At 40.8% G+C, this 14,917-nt stretch overlaps 1 protein-coding gene across 1 annotated transcript in view; it reads left to right on the plus strand.

The window, feature by feature from the left end:
- The window catches only part of PI4KA (phosphatidylinositol 4-kinase alpha), a 113,718-nt gene that overhangs the window by 13,742 nt on the left and 85,059 nt on the right, over positions 1-14,917 (plus strand). The window contains exons 2-7 of the mRNA XM_078435488.2: positions 2,237-2,353; positions 6,684-6,777; positions 9,206-9,294; positions 11,248-11,320; positions 11,928-12,187; positions 12,719-12,785. Of these exons, the coding sequence (XP_078291614.1) occupies positions 2,237-2,353; positions 6,684-6,777; positions 9,206-9,294; positions 11,248-11,320; positions 11,928-12,187; positions 12,719-12,785 (700 nt within the window). The remainder of the gene's footprint in view (positions 1-2,236; positions 2,354-6,683; positions 6,778-9,205; positions 9,295-11,247; positions 11,321-11,927; positions 12,188-12,718; positions 12,786-14,917) is intronic.

The following is a 14,917-nucleotide window of genomic DNA, read 5'->3' on the forward strand; positions in this document are numbered from 1 at the left end:
ATTGGGAAGGACCTTCATTGCCAGGTTGGGAGTGTGCATTGAGTGTTCACTGGGGTGGGAAGCTGTTGAAGGTGCATGAGCTGGGAGTAGTTATATTGGAGTAGGGAGAGACAAAAGTCAGAGAGGATCTAGTTAAGAGCCTATTGTCTAAGATTGTACTTAACCTGTCTGGGCCTAGTTGCCTAACCTATTAAACAAAGATAGGATTACACATGATCTGCCTGAAAGGGGAGACTTGGCAGATGAGTGTGCAACTTCTTTCAGCTCTCCATCTCTGATTCTGCTTACATTTGGGAGTTGTGAGAGGTCTTCAGGTCTGAAATCCAAGTGAGCATCATCTCAGTGAAGTAGTTGAACTTGCATCATGTATTCTGGATGTCTTTAGAGAAATTATGCTCAATGAAAAGAAAAGCTCACCTTCCATTTTTCGTGTGATTTTTGTTGTTGTTGTTGTTAATGAAGTAATTTAATAAGTTTGATTTTTATTTACACAGAGCTGTGAAATATTTTCAAGACCATTTTGTGAGATTAAACTTTATATTCCTGGGTCTCGTTTCACGTGGTACCTGCTTCAGTCTTTGCCGTGCCTGTGTGCAGTCACAGGTGTCTTTGTCAGGGCTGAAACTTTCCTACTTGGTTTGAGACTCCTGGGGAAATTGTAGTTACTGGGGCGGGGAGGGGGAGTTGTAGTTAAATAGGAGTTATTTTAGGGTACCTGGCTGGTTCAGTCGGTGGAGTGTGCAACTCTTGATCTCGGGGTTGTAAGTTTGAGCCCCACAGATTACTTAAAAATAAAATATTTAAAAAACAAATAGGAGTTGATTCACTGATATTAAGATGTTGGAGTTAAAGAAGTTGTGAGACTGTCTCCTTGGCTTTGGCTTTGCATTGCTATTAGAGTACAAGCCAGGCTCCCAGTCTCTACCTGAACTTAGACTTCTGGGCATCCCTGCTTTCTCTTTCCCATTGTATTGTCTCTCCAGCAGCCTCTGCCAGAATGCTTTAGATCTCTAATTATTTCTTTACAATCATTCCTAAGAGAAAGATTACTAAGACAAAGAACGTTACTTCTCTTCAGGTTAGAAGGTGCTTCTCTTTCTGGCTTGTATATTTGCCCTTTTAAAATATGCTTTCTTTTTTTTTTTTTAATTAAAAAAAATTTTTTTTAACGTTTATTTATTTTTGAGACAGAGAGAGACAGAGCATGAACAGGGGAGGGGCAGAGAGAGAGGGAGACACAGAATCTGAAACAGGCTCCAGGCTCTGAGCTGTCAGCACAGAGCCCGACACAGGGCTCAAACTCACAGATCGTGAGATCATGACCTGAGCCGAAGTCGGACGCCCAACCAACCAAGCCACCCAGGCGCCCCTATGCTTTCTTTTTTTAACTTGCAATGATAATTGATAATTTTCAAAGCAAATCTCAAGCGTTGCACTTGATCTCCTTTGCCGTTAGAATATCCCAAGAAACTGTATGAATGTCAGTGAATGACTTCTCATTGGTTCCATAACAAAACAGCAAAGTTGAGGCCTCCTGATGTGTCTGAATGCTCTGCTCAAGCGTTCTTATGGCAGGGATTTTCAAGGTGAATAGGCATCACCTATTTTCCTATTCATAACAAATCCAGATTTTTAGTTCCTTTATGTCAGGTATTTACTGTTTTGAAAATAATTCTAAGTTTTCCATATATTCAATAAATTGCTGATTTACTGCCTATCTGCTTCTGCTAGCCACTCTTATGGCATATCCAGTAACAACAGATATTGTTTATTAATTGCATAGTATGTATTATGCACTGTCCTAAGTGCTTTACCCACATTTCATCTCCCCCCTCCCCCACATTTAATCTTTTAATGAACAGTATGGGAGGCATTGCGACTGTAGGTAGGTTTGGGTAAAGTGCTTTTGAGTACCACTGAGTAGTGGAGATCTGTGATTATTCTGACTCTGAAATGCAGACATTGGCTCTTGTGCTTTACTTCCTCTGTGTGTACATCATTTTAACCCTTGGTCCAAGCTTCTCAGTGCATATATGTTTTGGGAGCATGTGCGTGATCATTTCAGAAGCTGGAAATGATCTTTTTATGACCTTTGAATTGGAAAAGAATGACTTACTGGTTATATAGACTCATTGGTGTTTATGCTGTTGTTTATATCTTATATTCTGAATGTGGGTTTATATTTTTTTTAATCTATGGGTTTTTGGTTGTTGTTGGTGGTGGTCTCATTTTCTAGGTCCAAAAGCTGCTTTGTATGTGCCCAGTAGATTTCCATGGGATCTTCCAATTGGATGAACGACGGAGAGATGCAGTGATTGCATTGGGCATTTTTCTCGTTGAATCTGATCTTCAGGTACGTCTTTACTACATTAAAAGTGTTTCTGTAAAAGGGGGAATGTAATTAGAATTTAAATTTGTACCTGGTTATATTTACCTGAAGCAGTACTAGAAGAATGCATACAAACCTAATAAAGGTGGTTAGTGATAGTGAGGCAGAGTAGGTGGAACAGGTTGAGGTGTGTGATTTAATTAATTTAGTTAATGTATACCTTCTTAGGAAATTTTGTTTTTTGAATTGTGTGAATATATTAAGTTTATATATATATATATATATATATACACACATATATGTGTATATATATATATATGTATGTGTGTATATATATATATATATATATATATATATATGTATATATGGATTTTGATTGTTGTGTTTTGCCAGAAAGTTAGTTAAAATGCTTGTGAAATAATTGTGTGCCTTCCAGGGTAGACTTGATTTTTAATCTAAGGTCAAACATTTATCGGTCAAACTCAGAGTAACCATTTTTTTTCCTTGTGAAAAGATAGGGTTCTTTGAGATAATTTTGACATAATACCATCTTTTTCAGAACTGTGATAGGTATAGGTACGCCTGGCTGGCTACGTTGGTCAAGCATGTGATTCTTGATCTTGGGGTTGTAAGTTCGAGCCCCACATTAGGTATAGAAATTACTTAAAAATTTTAAAAAAAAATCTTAAAAAAAAAGAACTGTGATAGATATAACTTTTAGAGTACATGTTACTGTGTCCTTTAGAGGTAATTTAAAAATCAGTGTTGTGGCTCCAATAGAAAATGATGTGGCCATTTTTTTTGTTTTTTGTTTTTTTAGTACTTCCCAAAGCTAATTAAAGCAAATGATTAATCACTGAATACAGACTCTTTTATTTATTTATTGTTATCATTATCAAGAATCACTTTTAATTCCATGTTTAATCATGCTGTGCTAGGAAAAAAATGATGTCTGATATTTGAATTTTTATTTATCTAAAAACGCTTATGTGTTCTGGAATTCTACTTCAACAAGGATTAATATTTTTGACAGAATAGTTATACATTTGTAAAAAAATAAGCATTTTAATTTTAGAGTAATATTTAAAAAAATAAATAGGTTATTTGATCAGGGCCCCATGAAAAACCAAAATTAGATGCACATAAACTGCATTTTAATTATTCTTTCTATTTATTTATAAGTGTGAAAAGAAAAAATCATTTCTACTTTTCTATTTGCAAAGTCCTATTTAAATTAAATTAAATTTATTTAAATTTAAGTATAAACAAGGAAAATGATTTTAAAAATAATTTGTATGAGAAACTGCCGTTCAAATGTGTATTAATTGAAAATACCTTTGGCAAACTTTACTTAATAGACTGACCTAAAGATTGACCTTAATAGATTGACCCTAATACTTGTAGTAGGCTTTTTAGGGTGGCATAGAAGAGATGAATACAAATTACCTTTGGTGTAATTTGGGTTCCTGGTAAGGATTGGCAGGACTTGGGGTGGCAGCTGATGTCCCTTGAGCCATACAGTCTGCCAGTGTTTCCAGGAATCCCGTTGGCCTCATGGACACTAGGAAAGGAGCCCGGCACTCTTTGCCAGCCCTCTGAGCCCTAGTAACCAGCTTTCTCTTGGTTCACCTGGTGTTGATATTCCCTGCCTCCATCCAGGATGGACTGTGCTACTGGCCTCCACGTCTAGTCAGTGGGCCACCCTGGCAGCTGCTGTGGCCATAGTAGCAGATGTAGTTTACTACCAGGGTGCCTGGGTGGCTCAGTCGGTTGAGCGTCCGACTTCGGCTGAGGTCATGATCTCACTGCTTATGAGTTCGAGCCCTGCGTTGGACTCTGTGCTGACAGCTCGGAGCCTGGAGCCTGTTTTGGATTCTGTGTCTCCCTCTCTCTCTGCCCCTAACCTACTTGCATTCTGTCTCTGTCTCTCTCAAGAATAAATGAACATTAAAAAAAATTTTTTTTTTAAATGAAAAGAAGTAGTTTACTACCACATGCTACAAAAGCCATAACAGGTTATACAGGGGAGAACACCTGGGGTCACTTCCTCTGCAGGGAGCCTGGCCGTGCACATCCTTCAGAGTTTTGTGCTTATTAGTACACTGGGATCCTGGACAGACGTAACCAACTCCTTTATGTGATTCAGAGGAAAAGTTTTGCATTTGGAAAAGAAAGTTCTCTATTTGTCATGGTTAGTTATTATGGTGTAACAAACTACCCCAAAACTTGGTGGCTTAATACAACAGATTTGTTTATTTATTTTTTTCTCATGAATCTGCAATTTAATTAGAGCTCAGAAGAGTCATTTGTCTCTGCTCCATTCAGTGTCACATGGTGGGCTTGAAAGCTAGAGGCTGGAATCACCTGAGAAGACTCGTTCATGCACATGTGTGGGCGTGGATCCTGGCTGTTGCTGGGACCTAAGCTGGGGCTCTTAGCCAGGGCACCCCTATGTACATGACCTTTCCGTGTGGCCTGGGCTATATCACTTTTTTTTTTAATTTATTTTTGAGAGAGAGAGTGTGTGTGTGAGCAGCAGAGAGGCAGAGAAAGAGGGAGACACAGAATCCAAACCAAGCTCCAGGCTCTGTCAGCACAGAGCCTGACGTAGGACTTGAACTCATGAACCCAGATCACTACCTGAGCTGAAGTTGGGTGCTCAACCAACTGAGCCACCAGGCGCCCCTTTTTAAAAATTTTTTTTTAAATGTTTAACGTTTATTTATTTTTGAGAGAGAGACAGAGTGCGAGTAGGGGAAGGGCAGCAAGAGAGGGAGACACAGAATCTGAAGTAGGCTGCAGGCTCTGAGCTGGTAGCACAGAGCCCGATGTGGGGCTCGAAACCACAAACTGCGAGATCATGACCTGAGCCGAAGTCAGATGCTCAACCGACTGAGCCACCCAGGCGCCCCTGTCTGTCTGTCACAACATAATGTCTGCGTCCCAAGGGCATGTGTCCTGAAAGAAAGGCAGATGGATGCTGCACTGCTTTTTTAACGTAACCTAGGAAGTCAGTCTCATTTATACCACAGCTGACCCTTGAATAATGTAGGGTTTAGGGGCACTGACCCCCTGTGCCATTGAAAAATCCACATATAATTTTGATTCTCCCAAAATTTAACTATTAATAGCCTACTATTGACCAGAAGCCTTACTGAAAACAATAAACTAGAGAAAAGAAAATGTTATTAAGAAAACCATAAGGAAGAGAAAATACATTTACAATACTGTAAAAAAGCCATATATAAGTGGACCCGTGTACTTCAAACCCTTGTTGTTCGAGGATCAGCTGTACTTTCTAAAAACACCAGAAGCAAGTCACTAAGGCAGCCCATTTTCTAGAGGAAGTGAATTTGACTCCACCTTTCAGTTGGAGTGTCACAGAATTTGGAGTCATGTTTTCATTTCTTTTTCTTTTTTCTATTTTCTTTTTTTTTTTTTTTTTGAGAGAGAAAGAGTATGAGCAGAGAATGGGCAGAGAGAGAGGGAAAAAGAGGATCCGAAGCAGGCGCCATGCTGACAGCAGCAAGCTCGATGTGGGGCTTGAACCCAAGAATTGTGAGATCATGACCTAAGCTGAAGTCAGATGCTTAACTAATTGAGCCACCCAGGAACCCCGTGGAGTCATGTTTTCAATATCACCACATGTGTTTATCAGTATTTCAGAACCAAATGGTATTCCTCTTCTCAGGAGCACACTTACCTAATCCTTAACTGGAGCCGTTATAAGTAGGGAAACAGCCAAAAGAGCCAGTCATGGAAGATTGTGAAGTTACATGTTGACTGGCTAGTTTGGAAACTAGAAGAAAGTAGTTTTTGTATTGGCTAACGATGGCTATTAAGTCTAATGCTCAGATAGAAGCAAAAGGAAACATGAAGCAGAAAATTAAGAAAAAAAAAGAAAAGGGGACAAAGGCCATGAATAACAGAAGTATCACCAAGTTTAAAAGCTTCTGGCTGTGAGCTTCCCTCAGTCCAGAGAATCTGATCCTGGGGCCCACTGAAAGGCTTGGGGGCTTTCTGAATACTCTTACTGAGGCAGTTTTGAGAGTGTGTGCTCACACATACCTTCTGGAGAGGCCCTCGTAGGGGCCCAGTGTCCAGAGGAGGCCAGAACCAGGCTGGACATTCAGAGCAGAAGAGCAGGTTGTAGCCCTTCCCTTAGGCACCTAGTGCAGGCTTATGGGATGACCTCGGACGCCCCCTGCTGCCACCACATGGAAATAGGAAGGGTGCAATGCCATGGGACCATCCATATTTGAGATGATTTGGATGTGTATGCTTTGCTTTAGGCTTAGTACTAAAAAGCTACCAGCCACACATTTGTGTTAAATGTGTGTTTTTTTTTTTTAAGCATAAAGATTCCGTGGTTCCTTACCTTCTCCGACTGCTTAAAGGTCTTCCGAAAGTGTATTGGGTAGAAGAAAGCACAGCTCGGAAAGGCAGAGGTAATTTTGTATAACATTTTCCCTGAATTCAGGGAAGAACATGTATGCTCACAGTCTGTAAAGATCAAATGTTTAATCATGTTAATGCATCAAGTACAGTGTTTCTAGCTGGTTCCACTCCTGGCTGTGGGGCAGCTGCCTGCCTGCAGCAACATGGGCTATGCTTACTCACTGTTGTCCAGAGTCCATGGTGAAGGTGGGGCAAAGGCAAGGCTGAGAAAACTGACTTTGTATTGTACTCTGGGAGTGAACAGGAACTTGGAGACCTGCGGGAACCTTTTCTCATGTCTCATTGCCAGAATTGGGTCCCCTGCCCATCCCTGAACCTGTCTCTCTTACCCTTCGATGAATAGGCTCACTCCTGGAGTGAGGCCAGTTCTCCAGATTTCATCACTGCTGCTCAAAAAGGAAGGGTGAGATGGATGTCCAGGATTTGAACACCATGTTCGCTATAAATAATAAATAGTTTATTATTTTGTTGCTGTTGGCTGAGTTTTAAATTTTGCACCTTTGAAAATGGTAGTAAGCCTGCTATGTGCCAAGCATTGTGCTAAGCACTTGTAACACTGATATTCCCATACATTGATTTCCCAAGACTCCCAAATCAGTTTGGAACACCACCAACATTTTAGAGATCACGACCCTGGAGACCAAAGTTTTCTTATAGTCTCCCTCTGTGAGACCCACGGCCCACCTTCAGACAAAGCAAGGGGTTGGTGTCTATAAAGAAAGCCCTTGTTCTTTTGGTTGGTGGCACGGCCCTAATTTGTTGGGTGGGCTTAGCCTGCTAAGGGTGGCTTTTGCTGATCTCATGAACATCCTGCCTCAGCTTAGTCCTCTCATTCTTTGGGTTTCATCATTTCTGGTAACATACTATGCCTAAAACTGACAGACCCCAGATTATGCATGTATCCTCAAATTCAAAGGACTACAATTTTTTTAATTGAAATGTAGTTGACATACAATATTATATCAGTTCCAGGCATACAACAGTGATTTGAGGTGTATATACATTACAAAGTGATTACAGTGATAAATCTAGCTACCATTCGTCACCATACCAAGTTGATACTTATTATTGACAATATTCCTTATGTGGTACATTGTATCCCTATGTCTTATTTGTTTTAGAACTGAAAGTTTGTACCTTTTAATCCCCTTCCCCTATTTCTTTCATCCTCCCACCCTAAAGGCCTACAGATTAGATAGAAAGCATTGCTAAAAAGTCAAACATCTCTCTGTCAACCATTGTTATCTAACTTGGGGAGAAGTAGAATACCAGTAGAAGTTGATTCTATTTTCTTTCCTTTCCAAACAAATACTGCTTCTATGTACATGGACTCCTATTAGAATGTAAGTGTTAGCATTATTTGAAGCATTGTTAGGGATATATAAATCTCCAATTATTGGGTAACATTTCAATCTTTTATTTTTTACGAAGGCAGTATGCTTTAGACCTTTAAACTCTAGAGCAGTAGTTCTCAAAGTGGCATTCCTGGATCAGCAGCCTCAGTGTCAGAACTTGTCAGAAATGCAGATTCTCAGTCTTGCATCAGAGCTGCTGAATTAGAAGTCTGGGACAAGGAAGCCTCCAGGTGATCCTGATCACACTGTAGTTTGAGAAGGACCTAGATCTGCATCTTAAAATTATAAGTATGGAAGTGAACACATAACAGTCTTCTGCCATGTACTATGAATAGATCCATAAGACAGTGGGCAGCTCTCTGTCCTTGATTAAATTCAACGCTCAAAATTGATTAAATATTTAATAGCAATTGGATCTACACAGCAGTGATTCTGACATTTTTAAGGTGCACACCATAGAAGTACTGGTTAGCTTTGGTCTTTTAGGTACAGTGATCCCTTCCCAACCTTGAGTCCATGCTCCTGAGAACCTCCCAATGAGGGGGCTCAGTAGTAGATGGGCTTAAAAACCTATTAGGAATAGAGCAAATCTTTGGAAGCTCTTATTAGGATTTTCTCCATCTGTCAAAATAAAGCAGAAAAGAAATATAAACAATTCAGTTTAAAGTAGTGGTAATTGGTATTTGACAGGTAGCCTCATATACCATTTCTTACACTTTATCAAGATTGGTTTCTCACCCTAGGTAGAAATTTAGGTCAGGAATTAAAAAATGGAGTCTGTTATGTTGAGAGAGCTGTATAATCTCAAACTATAAACTGGCTCAGAAACATTTAAGTTTGTTGAACCAAAGCATTCTATTAAAAGAAATTAGAGGTATTTCTCAGCAAACATGTTGGGCCCACATCTGTTCTTTTCAGGTTCACCTCACTGAGGGCAGCCACCCCTATAAACTGGTCCCTTGGCAGATCCTGTGAGAAAGGGAACTTACTGAATCAGGTGGCCAGTACATGTAGCCCAGTGTCTCAGTGGTAATGATCTGACTCGTGTCTGTGTACCTTCCAGCCACCCTCCCGGTTGCAGAGAGTTTCAGCTTCTGCTTGGTCACTTTGCTGTCTGATGTGGCTTATAGGGACCCCTCACTTCGGGATGAGGTAAGTGTGTGGTGAGTTGGAGTGCATTTCTGTATGATCAAAGAGAGTCCCAAAGTAACAGAAAAGAGTAAATAAAATTTTGAAGTGATTTGGTTGTTTCTGTTGATTTATTTTGTACTAACACACCTAAGAAATGTTAAATATATACTAACAATACCCAGTGACCACTTGAGTCTTCTTTCATCCAGCCCTCCCCATAATTCTGTGAGGTAGGCAGCACAAGTCCAAGGCAGCTGACTTTCCTGATGGCTCACAATCCCTGTTGGAGATTGAAGTCATTCATGGAAGGAAATGATCTAGATTGTTGAAATTATACCCAGATTTTAAGTGCCCTAATTTTTTTTTGTTTGAATTTATTTTGTTGAAATGTTACTTAAGTGCGTTTCATACTCCCCTCCTTTTTAAACAAAGAATACGATCATAATCTAAACTTTTTCTTCATCAGATTTTTTGTTTTAAAAATCAGTATGTATATGCTGCTATCCTCAGGACCTGCCAAGGAGTGCCTGGTTGCTTGTCTATATGTTAAATATTCCCAGCTAGCTATGCTTTTTGAGTCCTTGTATCTGTTTTTTAATTTCTAAAATCTCTTAATATCAAAGTGTAAATTCTATTGTCAGTATTTCTGTCATTAACATTCTTCTCCATTCTTTTTTCTTAGTTTACGTTCTTTATTTGTAAGTTGGCTAAAGAGATAACTAGATCTACTAGAATCATGTATCATTATTTCAAAAGTTAGGCTAGAAATTAAGGGCTTTTCTGTAAATAACATTTATCAAAATGTCAATGCTAAAGATGATGGCGTAACTTCAGTACACAAAGTGGAGAAAGCATTGCTTTTCAAGTCTTTGTATGTTACTCAGCATCATTTAACATTAGCAAAATGTCAGAAATTTGCCTTGATTAGGAACACGTTGTATGAGACCAATTTTATTCTCTTCTTTGTCTGGGATTTCCAAGACTGGTAGTAGAGGGAAATAAGGTAGATACAGTCTAGTTGATCTTCATCCAGGCTTTAGACAAACACTCCTCCTGACATCCTGAATCTGGAATATGGGCTGAGGGCCAAAACAATTTGGAAAGTTTGCAAAGCTGCCTAAAGGGCCATCCCAGAGGGTGACAGGGTGCTGGCCCAGCAGGAGTCTTCCCTAGGTCTGCCCTATACACTGAAGCAAAAGGAGCCAGGGCCATAAATGAAAATTCAGAAGGGAAGTTGTTTCATTTGTAGATGATACAAAGCTGGGAATCAGAGACCAGTATAATGAGCTAAAGCTAATCCCCTGAGTTTTTGTAGACATCAGTGACAGGCAAAAAATACCAACATCAGTAGAGTTGGCAGCATGTGCAAAAAAGATTTAAGTATTTTACATATCAGTGAGCTCTTTGAGCCAGCATTGTGAAGTGGCTGCCGAACAGCTGATGTCATGTATATGGAAGGCTAGAATCTCTGTTGAGTTTGATGATTACTCAGGGGGAGTCCCAGCATCCCTGGAATATTAATGTATCTTCCTGAGCACCACAATTCGAGACTGTTTCTGACACATGGGACTACTGTGAAATCAGAAGCTGGCACTCAGGATCATGAAGGACTTGTAATCATAAGAAATGGATTAAAAGAACTAGAGATATTTAGCCATGAAAAGAGATTTGGGGTCCTATCACCTGTTTCTCGAATATGGAAGGTGTAGCTCCAAGGCCAGTGGTCACAAGCCCCAGAGGACAACATTGGCCCAGAGTTAGGAGGCGCTCTTGGCCAACCCAGGAGGGCAAGTTTCTGTCTCTAGAAGGTCAACTGATTGGCCACTTGGCAGAGCTGTCATGCGGGGCTTTATGTATCACATATGGGGTTGGACAAGATATTGTCTAAAGATCCTTCCAATTCTGAATGAATTTTGTGGTACTTATCCGATTTTATTTATAAGTTTGTCTTTTCTGTTTCCTTGGCTGTTACAGATTTTAGAGGCACTTTTGCAGGTTTTGCATGTTCTTTTGGGAATGTGCCAGGCCTTGGAGATTCAAGAAAAAGGTATGATTATAGATCCAAGCCTTTTTTTTTTTTCCTTAATGGTTTGTGATTATTTTTTTCCCTTGCTTTTCCCAGTCTTCTTTTTTTGCTCTTTACTATTTATGTACTTGATGGATGAAACCTTCCTATATTAGTTTGCCTTTGTTGTGTGTTAAAGAGGTCACATGGGGGTCATGAGCACAGCTCTGCTACCTGAATGCCAGGTGACTTTAGACAAGTCACCTCACCCTTTCTGGGCCTCAGTTTCCTCACCTGTAACATGCCTGACTGCCTCTAGTATGAGGCTACCTATATCATCCCAGGAGGAAGAAATATATGATTTAAGTATAGTAAAGGTACCTGATAACAAGACTTATCTGTGTTATTGATTTGAGTGTACCATGAACAGATTAAGACCTCCCAAAAAGAGCAGCTGTGTGTGATGGAGATGTAGTCTGAAGTTGTTAATGTCAGCCCTTAAGGCTAACCTGTTGTTATGACTTGTTCTGACCCCCTACTTGGGGGTAGGGGGAGGTTGTGAGATGTCAGCCAGTGTTACAAGCTGGTGCAGCACAGCTCTCTCCCAGGGAACTTTCTGGTATTGGAACATTCTCTCTTTGTCTTCTAGAATACCTTTGCAAATACGCGATCCCATGCCTGATAGGAATCTCACGAGCATTTGGGCGTTACAGCAACACGGAAGAGTCTCTCCTGTCAAAACTGTTCCCCAAAGTCCCTCCTCATTCCCTCCGAGTCCCTGAGGAGCTTGAAGGTGTGCGGAGGCGATCTTTCAATGACTTCCGCTCCATCCTCCCCAGCAATCTGCTGACAGTGTGTCAGGAGGGCACCCTGAAGAGGAAGACCAGCAGCGTGTCCAGCATCTCTCAGGTGGGGCTGTGCTCCTGGGAGGCAGGCAAAGAGGTCAGGTCTTGTGAAGTACTCACTCGGAAAAAAACCCCACTCGCGTGCTATTCAAGGAAACTCACAAAAGAGAAAAGGTTCTCACTGGAAATCTCTGTAAAATAAAGGCTTCTTTTGACTATTGAAGATTTAGAAGTGATTTAATCTCCTAGTCATGAAGTATTTGTTTCCTAGCAGTTGGGTGCCAAGCTTTATTCTGAGTGGGGGACAGTTGGTGCCCTTAAGAAGTATATAATTGACTCATGGGCACAAGATAAAGACACCAAATGCTGAGAATAATTCATCTCAGTAATGATGTATAAAATATATGGCTAGGCACAAAGAATTTAGGCATATGATATATAGTAGAGAACGCTGTAGCTAAGGTGGGCTTCGGGGAGGAGGTGAGGTGTGAACTAGGACTTGAGGTACAAATGTTGGGCTGGCAGAGACCTTGTCTGAGGCAAAACTGCCTGAGGTTTGGCGTTTTCTGATATGTCAGGTGGTTTTGTGTTTCAGGTCAGCCCTGAACGTGGGATGCCCCCTCCCAGCTCCCCTGGAGGATCTGCTTTTCACTACTTTGAAGGTGGGCTTCACCTTTCTGACCAGAATATTGACCTAGTAACTTGGCGGGCAGGTTCACTGTGAGTTCTTGTGACATTAAAGATGCTAATACTAGTGTTCTGCTGTTGTGCATCTAGAGAGTCAAGCTTTTATAAGGCATTTAGTTTCTAGTTTTGTTCAGACTTATTAAAATTTAATTTTAAAATATTTCAAATATGGAAAAAAGTGCAGAAAATAATATACAGACCCCATGTGCCTGCTATCAGAATTTTAATAAATTATCCTAGGAAAGCGCTGGTTTTCAGGTGAAAGTAGTAATGGTAGGTCCTTCTCTTTTTTTGTTTGAAGGTCATTAAGTATGCAAATAATATTTTTTAAAAATACAATAATATGAGTAGTACTTTTTATGGAGCTTTGTGGGTCACAAAGCACTTCCACATAATTTGCTGAATTTGATTCATATGACAGCCCTGTAGTGTCAGACATGTGGTAAAATCACCTCTACCTTATCTTCAAGGAAAGTAAGACTCAGGTTAAGTGGTAGGAAGTGGGGAAACCAGAATGCCATGCCTCACAATGCCACTTATTCCATCTTTGGATCATGCTACTTATTAAAAGCATTTCTCAATAGGATCTTGAAAGATGTGAAGGGAATTTTAAAAAAATGAGGGGAGAATCTGAACTCAAATAAATGTGGGCAGTGTTGCATAGAGTATCTCTTGGCTGTGTAAGAATGTACCCTATGTTATAGTCTGTGTGTATGTTAAAATGTAAAGGGGCCAAGCTCACCCACTCAAACTCCCAGAGAGAATCACTTGTGGTTGAATATATCCCTTTAGGCTTTAAACAGCCCCTTGGCCACCTGCCTGTCCTGGGGGCATCTGAAGACAGCCATGATGTGCCCTCAGAGGCTTCTTCTTCCCTGGTGAACAGCTCTTATTCTGTTCTCTGTACTCAGGGGTCCTTCTCTATTGGGGCTGCCCTCCTTTGAGCACTTCTAGTGAGTACTCAGGATTGGGGTGCACCCAGGTGTGGGCTGATTGTGTGAGTTTCCTGTGCTCCTTCAGCAGATGCAGGCCGGCACTCAGCGGTGCTCAGGCCAGCCTCTGTGCCATCCTCTCTGCCTCAGTGGTGAGTTCCACAGATGATTTTCCTCCTCTTGGAAGTGCACTTCATTGTCAAAGAAACAGGCAGGAAGCACACTACTCCTTCTTCCTTTTCTGCCTGAGTGCCTCTGTTTGACTATGATCTTTCTTTTCTTTTCTTTCTTTCTTTTCTTTTTTCTTTTTTTATTATTATTATTTTTTTATTATTTTTTATTATTTTTTAACATTTATTTATTTTTGAGACAGAGACAGAGCATGAACGGGGGAGGGTCAGAGAGAGGGAGACACAGAATCTGAAACAGGCTCCAGGCTCTGAGCTGTCAGCACAGAACCCGACACAGGGCTCGAACTCACGGACCACGAGATCATGACCTGAGCCGAAGTCGGATGCTTAACTGACCGAGCCACCCAGGCACCCCTCTTTTTTTTTTTAAAGATTTTTAAAAAAAAATTTTTTTTTTTTTAACGTTTATTCATTTTTTGAGACAGAGAGAGACAGAGCATGAACGGGGGAGGGTCAGAGAGAGGGAGACACAGAATCTGAAACAGGCTCCAGGCTCTGAGCTGTTAGCACGGAGCCTGACGCGGGGCTCAAACTCACGGACCGCGAGATCATGACCTGAGCCGAAGTCGGCCGCTTAACCGACTGAGCCACCCAGGCGCCCCTAAAGATTTTATTTTTAAGTAATCTCTATACACAATGTGGGGCTCGAACTCACAACCCTGAGGTCAAGAGCCTCATGCTCTACTGAGTGACCCGGCCAGGGTGCCCTGACTCTGATTTTTCTTACATTTTGTCTCTCTTCTCTTTCCAGGCCCTCTTCCACCTCCATAGAGCTGTGAGAATTTTTTTAAAGAGTTCTTTCTTTTTCTTTCTTTCTTTCTTTCTTTCTTTCTTTCTTTCTTTCTTTCTTTCTTTCATGAATTAATTTATTTTGAGAGAGACAGAGACAGTGTGAGTAGGGGAGGGGGAGAGAGAGAGGGAAACAGGGCACTGTCAGCAGGGAGTCCAACGTGAGGCTCAAACTCACCAACTGTGAGATTATGA

The sequence above is a fragment of the Panthera onca genome, chromosome D3 (genome assembly GCF_046562875.1).
Source record: "Panthera onca isolate mPanOnc1 chromosome D3, mPanOnc1 haplotype 2, whole genome shotgun sequence".
In the NCBI taxonomy this organism is placed as follows: domain Eukaryota; kingdom Metazoa; phylum Chordata; class Mammalia; order Carnivora; family Felidae; genus Panthera; species Panthera onca.